We start from the raw sequence: 16,173 nt of genomic DNA on the forward strand, positions 1-16,173 counted from the left end.
TTTTCCTCCAGCTGATCGACGGTTTCAAAATGGCCGCTGGGTAAATAAAATGGCTCCCTGCTGTTTTCTGGGACGGATTCCTCGCAAGACAGCCACCGAAAATGGCCACCCTATGGAGGATCTTTGCTGGACGGTGAGTTTCCAGCCCATGGGAATGCATTGAAGGGTTTCAATGCGCTTCAATGGGCTTTTTATTTTTGCATTATGACGTTTTCGTTCTACAGCGATTTCGCTGGAACGAATTAACGTCGTAATGTGAGGCACCACTGTATTGATTCCAAAGAATTCCTACTGAATTCAATGGGATGTGCTCACAAGTCAGATTATGTTTTACTCACAACAGCCCTATGGTATGAGTTTAGGCTGAAATAGGAATACTTACCACTATATGTACTCTCAGTTATAAAATCTTATTATGTCATACCTACCTTACCACCATCACTTTCTTTTAGAACCATGTAAGGTTCTGAACAATCTCCAATTTCTCCCTGCTGGAGGACTTTTTCAATCTGTCATCCCAAAAGAAAATAAATAAAAAGAAATCTAAGTGACAGATAATAACATATTTAATAATTTGCTTTGTTTCAACTTCTATGTAGCACAGTAACCTCTGCAATATAATATAACTACGTTTTTCAATTCAGCACATGAGATTTAAAAAAGAAGAGGAAAGGGGAAAAAGAGAGAAGACAAGCTTTGACAGGTTACCACTGCAGTTTTTCCCCCCAGAGTAAGACAGAAGAAATAAGTTGTATATGACAAAACCTTCAACTGAACATGTTTGAGCTACACATTTCAAACTGATATACTTATCTGATGCCAAACGCTAGAAATATGCATTGGGTAAAACCCTTAAATGAAGAAAAAAAAAGGATTTTATACTGAAATTGGGAGTTTAAGGAAGAACATTAAAATGGCAGATGGTGGGCTTGTAAAATAAGGTATTGGTGAATTTCTTCTGTCCTTCTATGCCTTTGAATGATTTTCTTGTGTTTTTCTAAAGTTTTGCCACTGTCATCCAAATTCAGCACTTTCTAGCTTAGAGAAGGCAGTGTAAGTCCCATAGGCAGTATCATCATGTCTATGTACAGTAGGACCCCCATATTGGTGGGATCAATATCTGCTGTTTCACTATTAAAAATTTTAAAAGAAAAAAGTAAAAAAAAAAAAATTCACATGCATTACCAGAACTGGCCACTAGAGGGTGCCAGAGATCATTCCATAATATGGATTATTGTCATATAAGAATTCGCAGCATGGTCTCTGCCACCCTCTAGTGATCAGTTCTGGTAGCACACTTTAAAAATTCTGGATTTTTTTCCCCTTTAATGTTTGTTATTATCTGTGGTTTTGATTGTTCGCAGAGGGGAGTTGGAACCAATCCCCCATGGATATGGGGATCTTACTGTAATAACCTATTGTCACAGTGCAGAACATCTGTGAGTTTGTCATTACAGGAGAAAAGGAATATTAGTTGGAGGGAGCCTTGATCAGTCAATGTACTTCTGCCTCGTGGCGCACTGGTTAAACTGCTGTACTGCAGCCAAAACTGTGCTCACGACCTGGGGTTCAATCCCAGGTAGCGGCTCAAGGTTGACTCAGCCTTCTTTCCTTCTGAGGTCAGTAAAATGAGTACCCAGCTTGCTGGGGAGGCAATGTGTAGCCTGCATAATTAACTTGTAAACCACCTAGAGAGTGCTTGAAGCACTATGGGGCGGTATATAAGCAGCACGCTTTGCTTTGCTTTGCTGGGTTACTGTACACCCATGGCTTTCTAGTCTTAAAAGATCTGCCATTTAAACAGCCATGTGCATTACTTCAGCTGTGAAACATCTAAGTAACATTCCTATGCTCTCTCCCCTGTCCTTACACTTATCATTTGCTTTACAACTGCTTCTATACTGACTGGGTGCTGGAAAAGAAAACTGTTCACCAGTTTACAAACTAATGGGAACTAACCAAAAAGAGAATGGGCAATTTGTTATTTTATTTATTCTAAATTATTACCACAATGAAGAGAGGAAGAAAACAGAGTCTGCTACCGCTGCACTGATGCTGAAGCCATTTACACGGGGACAAGGAGAATCCCCTGCCTCTCTCTGGGACTCCTTGGGTTGTGGGTCCTTGGAGTTCAGTTTGAAATCCAGTCCTAGTTGTACCACTGCACACAATATATACAGTGACATCTAAAGAATGTACCACCTTTCCATAAAGTTGATGTACATCATCTTAAAGGTAAAGGTTCCCCTTGACAATTTTTGTCCAGTCATGTTCGACTCTAGGGGGCGCTGCTCATCCCCGTTTCCAAGCCATAGAGCCAGCGTTTTGTCTGAAGACAATCTTCCGTGGTCACATGGCCAGTGCGACTTAGACACGGAACGCTGTTACCTTCCCACCAAGGTGGTCCCTATTGATCTACTCGCATTTGCATGCTTTCGAACCACTAGGTTGGCGGGAGCTGGGACAAGCGACGGGAGCTCACTCCGTCGTGTGGATTCGATCTTACGACTGCTTGGTCTTCTGACCCTGCAGCACAGGCTTCTGCGGTTTAGCCCACAGCGCCACCATCATCTTACTTCACCTCTATTATAATCAGTTGTGTTTAGTCAGGACATATGAATAAGAAAGAAACCATAATTGGGATACAAACTGACTTACCTTCACAACTAAGTAAATATCTGGTGAGGGATATGTTACAGAAAATACTGCAGACCTCGATAGAGAAGAAGAGTCAACACTCGGTGTATGGGATCGCAAAAATCCTTTGAATTGTTCAGAGTTCAAATCACAATGAAAGCTTTCTGAGATCTTAAGAAAAAGAAGAGTTTATAATCCATGCAGGCACTGGCATGCAAACTACTGTATAACTTATTTTTAATTTGTGTTGTAGTATTGTCAGCTGCACTGATGTAAGTTGTGTATAAACGGTGTGAAACATACTAGAGATGTGCTTCAGATTTGGAAGTTATTCAGAATCCAAAGTAAAGCAGGGATATTTGTCAGTTTCCGAACAATATGAAGTGAGAAGCTGGAAGCAGCACTTGAACTGAACTGGATTTCTCCAAAGTGAGAAATATTGTTCAACACTTTAGGGATTTAAAAAGAAGGAGAAATGAAAGTAATGCTGTAACAAGAAACTGGAAGGCTAAAATAGAAGGAGAATGGTAGTTCAAACACCAATGAGAAGCCCAAACTCTCCTGGAAACTCCAATCACAGTACTCCTGGGAAGGAATTCCCCTTTCCTGTCATCAACAGTCATTTTGAGAAGGAAGCAGAGAGGACAGAAAAAGTTTGCTATTTGCTTTGCTTTAATTTTCAGTAGGTTGGGTGAGAATGCATTGGAGAACCTTTTCTTTTAGGCAGCTGCAGATCTCAATCCAACCAAATGAGCACCTATATATGTGAAATTTGTGCCATCGTGTGGGATTTGAGTGGGGTAAGCCATAAAAGGACTGGTAACAGGACCTAAGCTATCCCCTCTTCAACGTTTGCAGTTTACTTTCTTTATGCCGGCTGCTGGCTTTTATTTTTGCAGCACTTTATTTCTTGTTTTCTTTTCTCTCTCTCTTTTCTTTCTTTCTTTTTTTTTTATTATTATTATTATTATTATTTTTGCTGTGCATGCCTGTGTTCTACAAGGAGCAGTTAGAAAAGAATACACACAAGGTACCAACTGGGGCAGCACAGCTACTGAGGATAATCCTCCCCACTTCAACAAACATTTTGGTTGAATAAATTGCACAGCTCTAGGTGGGGTTGCAGGAAGGAAGGAATGACGCAGCTGGGAGCTTTGCCTGCTCACTGAAGGTGGAATACTAGCTGATCGCATTGAGTTTCAACACCTCATCCTAGGTCAGAACCCTGTATTTTCTAAATTTTCATGTTCTTTTCATTATCTGTTCAAATGAAAATATGGACAAATATTTTAAGATATAGAGACATAAATCAAATCATATGGGCTACAAATCAGCTTGAAGAGAATCAGTTGTTATTTGTAAGAAAAATAATTTGGACGAAATCAATGGATGGTTTTAACACACCCCAGTTTATATTAAATAGAGAAATAAATAAGGATAACGTAATGCAGACAGTTGTCAAAATATCAAGCCACGTGGATTTAAGACAGGATATGTTTGGATGATCATTTATCAGGTGGGTAGCCCTTAGTATACATACTGCAGAGTGCATCCGCCCACTTGGAAATTAACCATTAGCACTAGCATCTGGCTAAATTGTGAAGCAGATTGTATGCTATTACTACCTACTTCACATTTTAAATTGAAGACAGATCACTGGTAAAGTTTGCCAGAACATTTGGCCAGGTAATAAGATGTGGTTTGATGTATCCTACAAATACCTGTCACTCTCCACAAGGGTACAATCCTCACTGTGAATCACATAAATTAGATATGAATGGCATTAATTTGCAATGAAAAATGCTGTTGTTAACCAATGTGCTACTCACTTAAGAATTTTTAAACTCTACGTACTGCAGTTTGTTCAGCTATCCTCTTACCTTTTTCCTTTCTTTAATATCGTAGAGGGCAAAGCTTGCAAATAATGGCTCAATTTCTATCTCAAACCTATAAAAGAGAAGATTGCGAACAGGCTAATAATTAAACAACAATTGTTTAATATATGAAAGTAAAATAGAATGCAACAGTACAGTACTGTGAAGACGTTTTGGTGGAACGTCTGTGAAAAGCCGGATTCCCCAAGGCTGATGAGTTTTCTCCCAGGATGATCTGCCTGAACTGCCTAATCTGAGTCTGGATCAAGGTAGGTTTCAAATTTTCCTTGCTGAGACAGACTGCCAGCATAAAAGGAGTCAGTAATTCTAAAGAACTTCACCACGGAGCTAAAACCAGCCCTAAAGGGTAGAACCCCACCCCTCTAAGTAACTTTTTAGGGGGAAAAGAAGTAAGTGGTGGTGGCAGCAAAAACGGAGGCTGGCTCTCTGTTGAACATTCTCTCTGAGAGGCCCAACATCATTTCACATACCTAGCCACCCAATGAGAATGCAAACGACTAGGCAGGGACATGAACATCATGGAAGAAGGTTTCCCTCCCTTCTACTACTGTACCATAAAAGCACTGCAGGTCAACATGCTGTGTTCAGTTGGCTTTCAAGCTTCCCTGTTCAACTTCTTTCCAGGCACAATTCAAAGTGCCGGTTCTAATGTATAAAGCCCTAAACAGCTGGGGTTCAAACGATCTCAAGGACTTTTATGAGGATGTTTGGGTGTTAAGGTCATCAGGAGAGGCCTTTCTCTTGGTCCCTCCACCTTCACAGGTACGTACGGCAAGGACACGGGAGAAGGCTTTCTCTGTAAATGCTCCCAGACTTTGGAACAGGAGGCCAAGCTGGTTCCACCTTTGCTGTTCTTCCACAAGCAGACAAAGACCTTTTTCTTCAGGCAGGCTTTCCCTTAATGATTGGCTGCCTGAGTGGAGTTTTCAATGGATTGTTGTGCCTTACTGTTTTTTATATATATGTGTGTGTGTGAAAATATTTTAAATAATCACATAAACTTTCCCTTTGTGCATGGATGTTGGGTACTTGTGGTTTTATAAACAGATGGTGAGGGGGTGTCAAAGTTTGCATTCTGCTAAGCTACTGCATTTATATCACAAATTTATTTGGGGTGGTGCTTTGGGGTTTGGGGCCACATGACCACATCCCAATGCAGTTGGGGGTGAAAGCAGTCATGGATCAATCTAGCTTGGGAACCGGCTGCTCTTGCCTTCACCCCAGATGATCCATTGATTGTCCAAGTACCCGGGTGGCATTCAGGGTCCCACAATCCTATTGGTTTCTCAACAGCTAGGCTGGAGTAGTGCACTGCTTGACAACTAAGCCAGCTAATGCCTGAATCTGTTGCCCTGTGCTATGCCAAGGTGATTCATTTTTAACCAAAGAAGTCATGGCCATTTATATGCACCAAATATGGTGTGGAGCCTATTCTTTCTGAGATCTTTCTGTGACCGGGCTTGCCCCCTGGTCTAGCAAATGAATAATTGACAAGGCTGTTCCTCTCCCACCCACCTTGCTTCTTCATGCCCTTCACAATCTAAAAAAACCCAGTAAGACTCAGAAGAAGGATGGGCTCAATTTACAATCAAGTGGAAGAACAGTTTGTAAGGCAATACAATACATACACAAGTCTGGCAAATGGCATGAAACCACATTTTAGCAAATTTCTACAACAGACAATTTTGCTGACTGCAAGAATATCAGGCTGGATTGTACACATATATCTGTAGAAGGTGGAGATGAAAAGCTGGAGCACAAAGGCAGTAGCATGTTTTGTACCATTTCATATACACACATGGGTTTTTTAAATAGTGCTTCCCAACCACACACAGTAAAATATTCACAGTAAAAATTAAGTAGAACATTATAGAAGGAAATTCTACACCTGTCCTTTGCTTGCTCTGTTAGTTTGCCAACTGTGTGGGTTTTCCTACGTAGACAGCCATCAATAGATTGTATCCCACCTCTGCAATCAGAAAGCATATGGTCCATTCTACTATCTCAGGAAACTCCCACTTCATTTTGCCGTATGCGTGTATCTAGTCTTAATCACTAACAATCGTATGATGGAGCTCTGTCTAAACCAGTCAAGGTATCAGGAGAAACCAGAGGGACTTACCTCAGAGTTTGTACTTTCACCAGTATCCTATTGCCCAGATATTCCTTGGGGCACTCAGGCACTGGGCGTATTTCCACTGCATCCTCCTATTATTAAGCATATTATGAATCAGTTAGTTCTTTCAGTTGAAGAATTTAGTGTCACTGTTTTATTAGTACAACAGAAATAATCATAAACTAAACTGCACATTAAAAAAACCTGTGATATATTCTCTCCTTCAGGATATTTAACCAAAAAGCCTGCCATGAACAAGTGGGACTAGTAACATTAGTTATTACTTGTTGAATTTATAGTCCACATACTAAATTTCCCATTCTTATTTGATTTTTATCACATAAAATAATATAAAAGAATGTCTTACAGTATTTATATAAAAACTAAATGATAGGCCAACCAAGAAACAAATATATATAGCATAGGGCCAGAAGTCATCAGAATTAATTTAATCACTAAAATTTAACTTAGTGAATTGAATAAGTCTTTTTGCAAGTTTTTATGGGCTGTGGGTTGAGAGAAGGATACAATCTGTAGTCACAAAAATCAGTAAATGAATACCAAATGTTTAAGAACAGAGTACCATTCCTTGATCCTCACAAAACTCACATGAATGGTTAATTTCAGCATGAATGCAGTATTCCAGACTTTCGCATGCTAATAAGACAGGAAATGTCCTGAGGAGTCTTCTAGTTCATTACTATAACAAATCTGGCTGCTAGGCAATGCATGAATCTATTAAAAGCTTTATGCAATAAGTTTCAGCTGTCCACATGGAACCTAATAGTGAAAAATTTGCAAATAAAGCATATAATAATCACGTGCTGTCAAGTCAATTCTGACTTATGGCAACGCTTTCCAGGATTTTCCAGGAACAGAATACTCAGCAGTGGCTGGCAAGAGAACAGCTGACCAACATTCCCTCTAAGCCACACAGCTGCACAGGACTGCATCGGGGCCACACAGCTGAGCCAATCTTGCTTGCCCATTTGCTTCTGCTTGTAGCTTGTATGCCGCAAGCGTGGGGCGGATCTCCCACCCTGCACTAGTGGAAAATTAGAGGGAATGTTGCAGCTGACCCACAAAGCCACAGCAGACTATTCTTTTCAGTTTGGGACAAATCAGTTTGCATAAGTACTGATTGAATCAGATTGGATTTGGCCACATAATTATCTCAGCTCTCCACAAACACTTAGATGGCAATTTTCTGCCTGGCATAAAGTCACACTGCATTTTTATTTTCAATAACTTATGGGGGTTTTTTCTTCATTTCCATACATGAGTTCTATACAGTCCCGGTCAGATGCAAGGAGCAGCCAGAATTGTGGTCAACTAGACTTGATTCCTCTAAAATACAATTTGGCATTTTGTCATACTGTTGTGCCAGTTTGGGCAAAACAGAAACATAAGCAGTGCTAGCAGGATGGATCTGTTGCAAGAAAATTGTGCCTTGTAAGAGGGAAGCCAATCGGGGGAAAAGCTGGAATAGAACTCAGTGGTAAAGCCTTTTGGGTCTACTCTTCTGGTATAAGTTCAAAAAGAGAGGTTTACTAGAGCTTTATGGGATAGGCCCTTTTAAAACAGAGGTGGAACATTAGTGCCATGAGGAAACACAATATCCCCTATAGTCCACGGCTACCGCAGCCCACCCTCTGCTGCAGGTGGCAATACACCACTGGCAAGAAAGGGCTAGTTTTCCCATTTAAATCAAGGCACACAGAGTAAATCTGCCTCGTTTGCAAGTCACGTCACATTTTTAAACAAAGGCATGTGCACTGCGTTCCCTGTGCTATTAAAAATGCACTATGAAAATAATACTTTTTGTTGCCATGACACTACCGTATTTTAGCAGTGAAATATAAAATTGAGCAGCAGAAGTGTTTGCCCTCCAAATAAACTTGGAGCGCTATATGTGGGCCAAGTATCTTCCTCTCCCCTGTTTTAAAGCATATGTGATTGCAGTGGTGATTGCCACAAGATTTACAACTTGCCTCATCTATATTGGGATATAAGGCTAGCAATTCTGTAGGTCTGCTGTGTCGTCGAGCCTCCTCGTTCTGCCTTCGAAGGTCTTCTGCACTAACGCGCTGTAGCAGGTTTGTCAGACGCGGATCAGGCTGTAAGCTGCGCAGGTCGAAATCGCCAGATGTCAGCGTGGCTCTACTGGATTCATCACAGAGGACCTTCGGAAGCCTGGGACCTGCCTGCTCCAGAGGAAATGAAACAAAGAACAGAACTCAGCACTTGAATTCACAGATGTTAAAACACACTCAGACCTTTTCTGCAGCAGCAACGCCTATAAACATTTCGCAGCACAGACTAATAGATATCAGATGTTCAAGCCAAATAATCTTCCTCTTTACTACTGCTTTCAAGGAGCCATCTATCCCATAAGAACTATTTACCTCACAGGAGGAAGGGGAATATCACTATCTTTGCAGAGATGCAAAGTTCATTATATGAAATTTTGCGGGATGGTGGGGGAGAATAGGTTTGACATTAAAGCGAAGGTGGTCAAGGCTTAACAAAGAAAAAAGGTTGTATCATTTTATTCAGCAGCTCCACAGCCCTCAGCATTCCAGCCTCATATCTTTCTAAAATGGAACCGAACTCCCTAATGGGAACAGAACTATGCTAGTATTCAGCCACGCTTTCCTCGGAAGCATTCCTGGAGTGAAAGAGGGCTGCCCCCAATATTTTTATTTATTTATTTACTATTGATTTATATACCACCCATCTGGCAGCCAAAGCCACTCTGGGCGGTTTACAACAAGTAACATAAAACAACAAAGTAGCAAAATGGCAAAATAGCTAGCCAACATTTTAGGAGATTTTTGGATCTCATCCAGAAAATGCAAATCAATTTCAAAAATAAAGGTTGAGTGCTTTAATTCAGCACTGTTGTATACCCACAAGCAATAGAAATAACTTGAAAACTGGGGGTGGGTGGAGTACTGGGAGCATGCAGGCAGCCACTCACATTAAGGCCTTGACATATGGCATTGCCTCCACCACATACTTAATATAAAGATTACAAATTAATTGAATATTTGAGAAGAATGCATGTTAAATATTGGGTAAGCAACATGCATCATAGCAAACAAGAACTGAACAAATGCCAACCCTCTCCCCTATTCAACTCCAGGGGTTTACAGAGATCTGTCAAAATAATTCCAAAGAATACCTGATAACTTGAATCACAGTAATCCAAAATTTCAGATTCAAATGTTTGCTTTTGAAGAGTCTTGTGGAAATCTCTTCTGGATCCCCTTTTCGTAAATGTATATGTCTCATTATTTCCTTGATTCCTTCAATTTCAAAACAAGCTAGTTAATTTACAGTAAAAAAATTACACAAAATCAAATTAAAAACGAACTACCACCAAATAAGATAGTCTGACTGAACTATTATGGCATGCATATAATGACACTGACCTAACAAATTAATATACATAAGATATGCTTAACATGAGTATGAATTCATGGTAATACCATTACTACTATGTCTCTAGGGCATTACGTGCCATTGAGTCGCTTCCACCTTATGGCAACCCTATGAATGGAGATCTCCAAAATGTCCCGTCCTCAACAGCCCGGGTCAGCAAGCTCAAGGCTGGAGCGTCCTTTAGGAAGGCAATTTATATCTCATTTATTCTTTTTTTTTTCCTTTCAAACTTTCCCAACATTATTTATTTCTTCCAGATAATCCTGTCTTCTCATAATGTGTCCAATGTGGAATAACCTGAGTTGTATCATTTTTTTGCCTCCAGAGATAGTTCAGGTTTGATTTGCTCTAGGACCGACTTCTTCATCTTTCTGACAGTCCAGGTTATCTGCAAAGTTCTCCTGCTAGCACCGTATTTCAAACAAATCATTTTTTCCCTGTCAACTTTTTTTTTCCTGTCCAGCATTTACACCTGCGTACAGTATAGTGAATGAGAATATAATAGTGTGGATGAACTTGGAAAGCAGCTGCTGCTACACAGTTTATATAACATCCAGCTTTCTGTGTAGCTGCTTTACAAGGTTTACTTCCCTGATGACCACAACCAGGATCTGCTAAGCATACGTCAAAGCACTCTCATCCCTCTCTGGGCTATAGCACCCCCTCGAAACTTCATACATTTCCCACACTTGCAACAGGTCAATCATTGAATACAACCGGCTTTGCCCTTTCGTGAATTCTTCACCAACCAGATATTAATGGAGGCATGGATGTGTCCCCAGTGCCATCAGCAGATCTGCTTCCATTCTGATGCCCTGGGAATATTACTTTGCTTAGAAACAAGCAGTTTAATGTCTCTTTAAAGATCCATATTTATCTGACCTAAACTTTTGGGACTACAGCCAATGTCATGAGATACACACTTTGTAAAAGTCCAAATAAAAGCCTAGAGCAAAATAACATTTGTTAGCCTTTAAGGTGTTGATTTTTGTTCTTTCTGCTGCAACAGACCGACATAGCCCACTGTAATTTATGTGGTGTTCTTTCCAAAGAAGTAGCCTAGATACCTGAATGCTTTGTTGTCTTGCATAACAAATAGCCATAGTAAGTTATTATTGATCACGGAAATACTTTTTATTACATTTTTGGGAGTGGATGAATTATAGACCCTTTGTATTTTAATTGTTGGAATTTTAATTGTTTCTTGGTTGACTGAGAATGAAATATGAAGCCATAAAGCTGACATCATCTTCCTTGGCATCCCTGCTCCCTTTGAGTGTGACCTTGTCCTGAAAACTTTCTTAATTACACTGAAGGAAAGACAAGAGCTCTGGGTGGTTTTATTAAGAAGTTATAACATCCGTGAGTTTTGCTCCTATTGCAGGACTAAAACAATACATTTGTGAACTGTGAATATTTTGCTACTCTCAGGTTCCAAAATGTACCAGGATACAGAGGATACCTATAAGCCAATGAATTAAGCCAGCTATACCATTAAGCCATCCTCAGGCACCAGTGTCCTGAAAACACAGCAAATTGCTATTTACCATATTTTTCGCACCATAAGACGCCCTTTTTTCCCACAAAACAGGAGGGTGGAAAGTCTGTGCGTCTTATGGAGCGAAGAAAACAGATTATATTTTCCTGTTTTCCTCTCCTAAAAAATTGGTGCGTCTTATGGAAAGGTGCGTCTTATGGAGCGAAAAATTGGTAGTTGTTTGTTACAATTTTACAGCAAGGAAGCAGGAGTGGTGCTTGGAATATCAGCCTTGAGTGCCATAATGACCTGCCTGGTTTTAGATGTTGTGCACCTTGACTTTCCAGTACCTCCTCTGCCCCAGGTGCCCAGCCAGGGAAGTGAGGCCTTAACCAAGTGCCATTTCTCCAGATGCTACAGTGCATTTCCATGAATTGATACCTCTTTATTAGCCCCAACACTTGCTATTTTTACAAACTGGTACAACACAGGAAGAACATAGCATGTTAGCCCTACCCCCTCAGTCTCTGGTTTCATTACTGTCCTACATGTGGACAACAGCACTCTGAACCCAAGAGCTTCTCCTATTTGTAAAGGCCTGCCAGATGTGTTGGAATTCTGGAATATCAGGGCCCAACTCATATGAAAAGCCCCTATGGATAATGGGGTTTCTGTCCTTCAGACCTGTCATCATTTGTCTGTTGGAAGCTGACAGAAATGATGAGGGAGAGGGCAGGGCTCATATCCTCCCTCTTCATGCGTTCTATTCAACATGTATAAATAGCATTGAATATGGCTTGAAATAAAACTATTGGCATTACAGAAATCATGATGACTATAATGACAAAACCCATTTTACACCAAGAGAGCCTTCACATGGACACTCTTGGGCAAACTTCTGCCAGCTCTGTCACTTCTACACCTTTCGTGTTCCAGTTAATATCCTTGTGACACTGAAAGTATTGTAATGGATTCATAACATAACAACCAATCATTAAAGGAGCTGGTTTAACTGACACACAATCTGAAACAGGCAATGTGATCAGCAAGTATATGATCACTTTTTAGTCAGTGGCTAGAAGAAAATACATGTACATCAGAGTTTCTTACAGTGCATCTGCTACCTGCATTATGGCTATCTGCAATAAGATCCAAGTTTGAGCCTACCCCAGTCAAATTAAGGCATAACATGCAAATTGTCAATACAGCCTGCAGAATGCAGTTATCAGAGAATAAGCACTGTACCTACCAATTGCTTACATATTGGCTGAAATCCTGCTGCTTAATATAATCACAACTAAAGTAGGCCTCTTAAATCAATGGAATTTACAGAAGAATTACTAAATCTTCACTGATTCTATAGGCCCTGTTGTGAATTCACTATGTAAAACTGCATGATTTCAGCCAATGAGTCAAAATGCCACATCTTAATATTCTTCTACCAAGAAAACTAAATATGAAAACAATGCCTTCATTCTTAGTTACAAATATCAAACTTACCTTCGATTAACGATCAGCCACTCACGAATATAGGTCCGAACACAATCCCGAACATGTGGATCCAACTCAGCTCTACAGTGGGAAACACACATTTAAATCCACATAACTAACTCACAATGTATACACCTTTTCCGAAAATCAATAGCAAAAGAGCTAATCCTACTGTCTATGAAAAGTGGTTGATTCTCATTGGTTGTAATCTGTATTTCTATATCACATTTCCTATCCAAAGATTTTATTATACAGTACATATCTTTTTTATAACAAGAAAAATCATGAGAACAACTATTTAAAAATACTTTTTCAGATGTGTAATATTGCCAAATAGCAATGAGGAATACCACCCTATCCAATTTGTGTCTAAATATTTGTCATACAAATTGGGACAGCTCCATGCCTAGCTATTCTGCAAGTAGCTTGAACTGAATTGTTCTCAGGTTTCTGCAGACATATTTTTGCCTTTTTATGTTTATGGATGGGGGGGGACAGAACATCTGGAAAATAAAGGGCTCTGACCTAGAAGGGAGGCCACTACACAGCACCATCACCTTTGGGAATGTGGAAGTGTAGGCAAAGCTCCAACCAGTTTCCTCTCCGCACCCCCGAGAGTGATGTTGAAGAAAAACATGTGTTTGGGTTGTTCGGGGTTTTCCCTTAGTGTCTCCAATTAATAGCTTGGTTTGCTTGAATGTGCCCACTCACTATGTAAACTGTCAAAGTGCTGCATGTTTGGCACCTATCCATTTTTTAATATTCACAGACACCACAAGGCGAAAAAAGGGTTCTGCAAATAAATGCCAGCAGCATGCACTAAAAAATAAAACAAAGTAGAAAAATGCAGAAGACAGGGACAAGGTCATGCTATTTTGACCACTCAATCAGAGCCTGCAGAACAGAATGTCATGCATCCCATGTTCACATACACACTTGATTTTAAGTTAAGCAAAGAATCAACATAGCTATACAAAAGAAAGAGCAGAAAGTTTCTAGAACGTTGTCCGTGATGCACCACTCTCCTTTAGCCACACTTTGCTTGTGATGCAACTGCTTAGTCAAATGGACGGGGAATAGAGCCCAATGAGCTTGATCTGAGCCCTCCCTGGGGCTCAGCTATTCGAGTTTCCAATAGAGGTTTTGGTTTTCATTTGAACTTCAACTGATGTATCTTGTGTGGATACTATGAACTTTAGGCGGGGTTCTGTGATTTAGGGATTGTTAGGAATGTGTGTGTATGTTTGGTCTGGTCTCTGAGTGTTCTTTTGAATTTCATTGTATGTGTATATACGTTCAATGACAATTGAAACTGAATTGAAACTGAATTGAATTGAAATTGAAAAATTGAACTGTCTGTCAATAATTCCAAAAAATTGAGTTTATGGGGTGCAGGGTGTTGCATTAAGAATGAAAATTGCTTTTAAAAACATGTCTCGGAAGTTGCTGAGAAAAGTGAAAGTACAATTGGAAATGTGCTCCATGAAGAAAGTTTATATTATAAAACCAAAACACCTCACTGGTTTCCGAACAAAGCTACTGGTAAAATAACAAGGCAGAAATAGCTCATTCAGTTTTGTGTGCCAGTTTTCATGAGAAAAACAAAACAATGATCTAATGTGAGCAAGAAAACAAGAGCAAAAAAGTGAAGTGGACTTTGAAATGCCACTTGTGTTGTGTTTTACCTATAATATTAATTAACAAAAAGACAACATAAAATATACATGAAAACTGTGTTAGCCAAATGGGAAGAGCTATAGAACCTTTAACAGCTTACAGTGGTGCCTCGTATTACGATGTCAATTTGTTCCAGCAAAATCGCTGTAAAACGAAAACATCGTAAAGCAAAATTAAAAAGCCCATAGAAATGCATTAAAACCTGTTTAATGCGTTCCTATGGGCTTGAAACTCAACATCCAGCGAAGATCCTCCATAGTGCTGCCATTTTCACTGTGTGGGTTTAAAATGTGTGGGTTTAGCATGTTTGGGTTTAAAATGTGTTTTAGACTCCAAACTCTTCCCCCCCCCCATTCTCTTCTCTCTGTGTGTCTTCTTTTTGTGCTTAAAAGCACAAACCTTTGTCTGAGGGGCCTGTGTGCCCGAGTGATGACCTTCTTTCTTTCCTTTTTTCCCCATTGTAAACCCCTTCCCTTCTTTCCTGCCCCTTTTGTTAACCTAAGTCATCTTAGGTTAAAAAAAATCTCCCACTAGTGGTAGAGGACGGATTAACCAGTTTTGCATTAGTTACTATGGGAACTAATGCTTTGACATGTAACCAGCGCCTCTACATACAAACAAAAAACAGCCGGAATGGATTACAGTGGTGCATCGCAAGACGGGTGCCCCGTTTAATGATGAAACCGCATTACGACGAACTTTTTGCGATCGCAAAAGCAATCGCTTTATGATGCTTTCAATGGGGGAATTTCGCTTTGCCATGATCGGTTCCCTGCTTCGGGAACCGATTCTCGCAAAATGACAATTTTAAAACAGCTGATTGGTGGTTTCAAAATAGCCGCCGGGTAAAAAAAATGGCTCCCCACTCTTTTCTGGGATGGATTCTTCGCTGCACAGGCAGCGAAAATGGCCGCGCTATGGAGGAGCTTTGCTGGACGGTGAGTTTCAAGCCGATAGGAATGCATTGATTGGGTTTTAATGCGTTTCTATGGGCTTTTTAATTTCGCATTACGACATTTTCATTCTACAGCGATTTCGCTGGAACGAATTAACATCGTAATGCGAGGCACCGCTGTAATCGGGTTTCAATGCATTTCAATGGGAAATGCTGATTCTACTTACGAACATTTTGACTTGCGAACATCTGTGATGGATTAAGTTCGTAAGTTGGGGCACCACTGTAGTAGCAGTGAAGAGTGGTGAAGAGAAAGAAATGTGTCATTTGTTTTATAGGGCTTTAGCATCATCATTAGTAATAATTAAGTGCTTTGAAAAGAGGTAAAATGATATGTTATCCTATAACACCATCTATCAGTATTAATGTGATCTACATCTCCAGGCATTACCCGCAGAGAGGTCCCCCTGAATTTTGCAGGAATATAGATTAATTGTACCATTGGAACACACTCCCAGTGATAAGCTCTAACATAAGATTG

At 40.1% G+C, this 16,173-nt stretch overlaps 1 protein-coding gene across 12 annotated transcripts in view; it reads right to left on the minus strand.

Annotated features, from left to right (window-relative positions):
- Nucleotides 1-16,173, minus strand: part of DOCK8 (dedicator of cytokinesis 8) — a 128,294-nt gene that overhangs the window by 84,789 nt on the left and 27,332 nt on the right. For 7 of the 12 annotated variants that reach the window (XR_013541504.1, XM_078385060.1, XM_072992172.2 and 4 more), the window contains 7 exons: nucleotides 13,070-13,141; nucleotides 9,833-9,956; nucleotides 8,640-8,855; nucleotides 6,655-6,740; nucleotides 4,518-4,584; nucleotides 2,659-2,808; nucleotides 429-509 (listed from right to left, as the gene is read on the minus strand). Coding sequence is in view for 11 of the 12 variants with exons in the window: in XM_078385060.1 (XP_078241186.1) it covers nucleotides 429-509; nucleotides 2,659-2,808; nucleotides 4,518-4,584; nucleotides 6,655-6,740; nucleotides 8,640-8,855; nucleotides 9,833-9,956; nucleotides 13,070-13,141 (796 nt within the window). In the remaining variant the exon portion in view is untranslated. The remainder of the gene's footprint in view (nucleotides 1-428; nucleotides 510-2,658; nucleotides 2,809-4,517; nucleotides 4,585-6,654; nucleotides 6,741-8,639; nucleotides 8,856-9,832; nucleotides 9,957-13,069; nucleotides 13,142-16,173) is intronic. The other 5 variants (XM_072992174.2, XM_020805658.3, XM_072992171.2 and 2 more) reach the window with 1 other exon arrangement.

This window comes from Pogona vitticeps, chromosome 2, assembly GCF_051106095.1.
Source record: "Pogona vitticeps strain Pit_001003342236 chromosome 2, PviZW2.1, whole genome shotgun sequence".
NCBI lineage: Eukaryota > Metazoa > Chordata > Lepidosauria > Squamata > Agamidae > Pogona > Pogona vitticeps.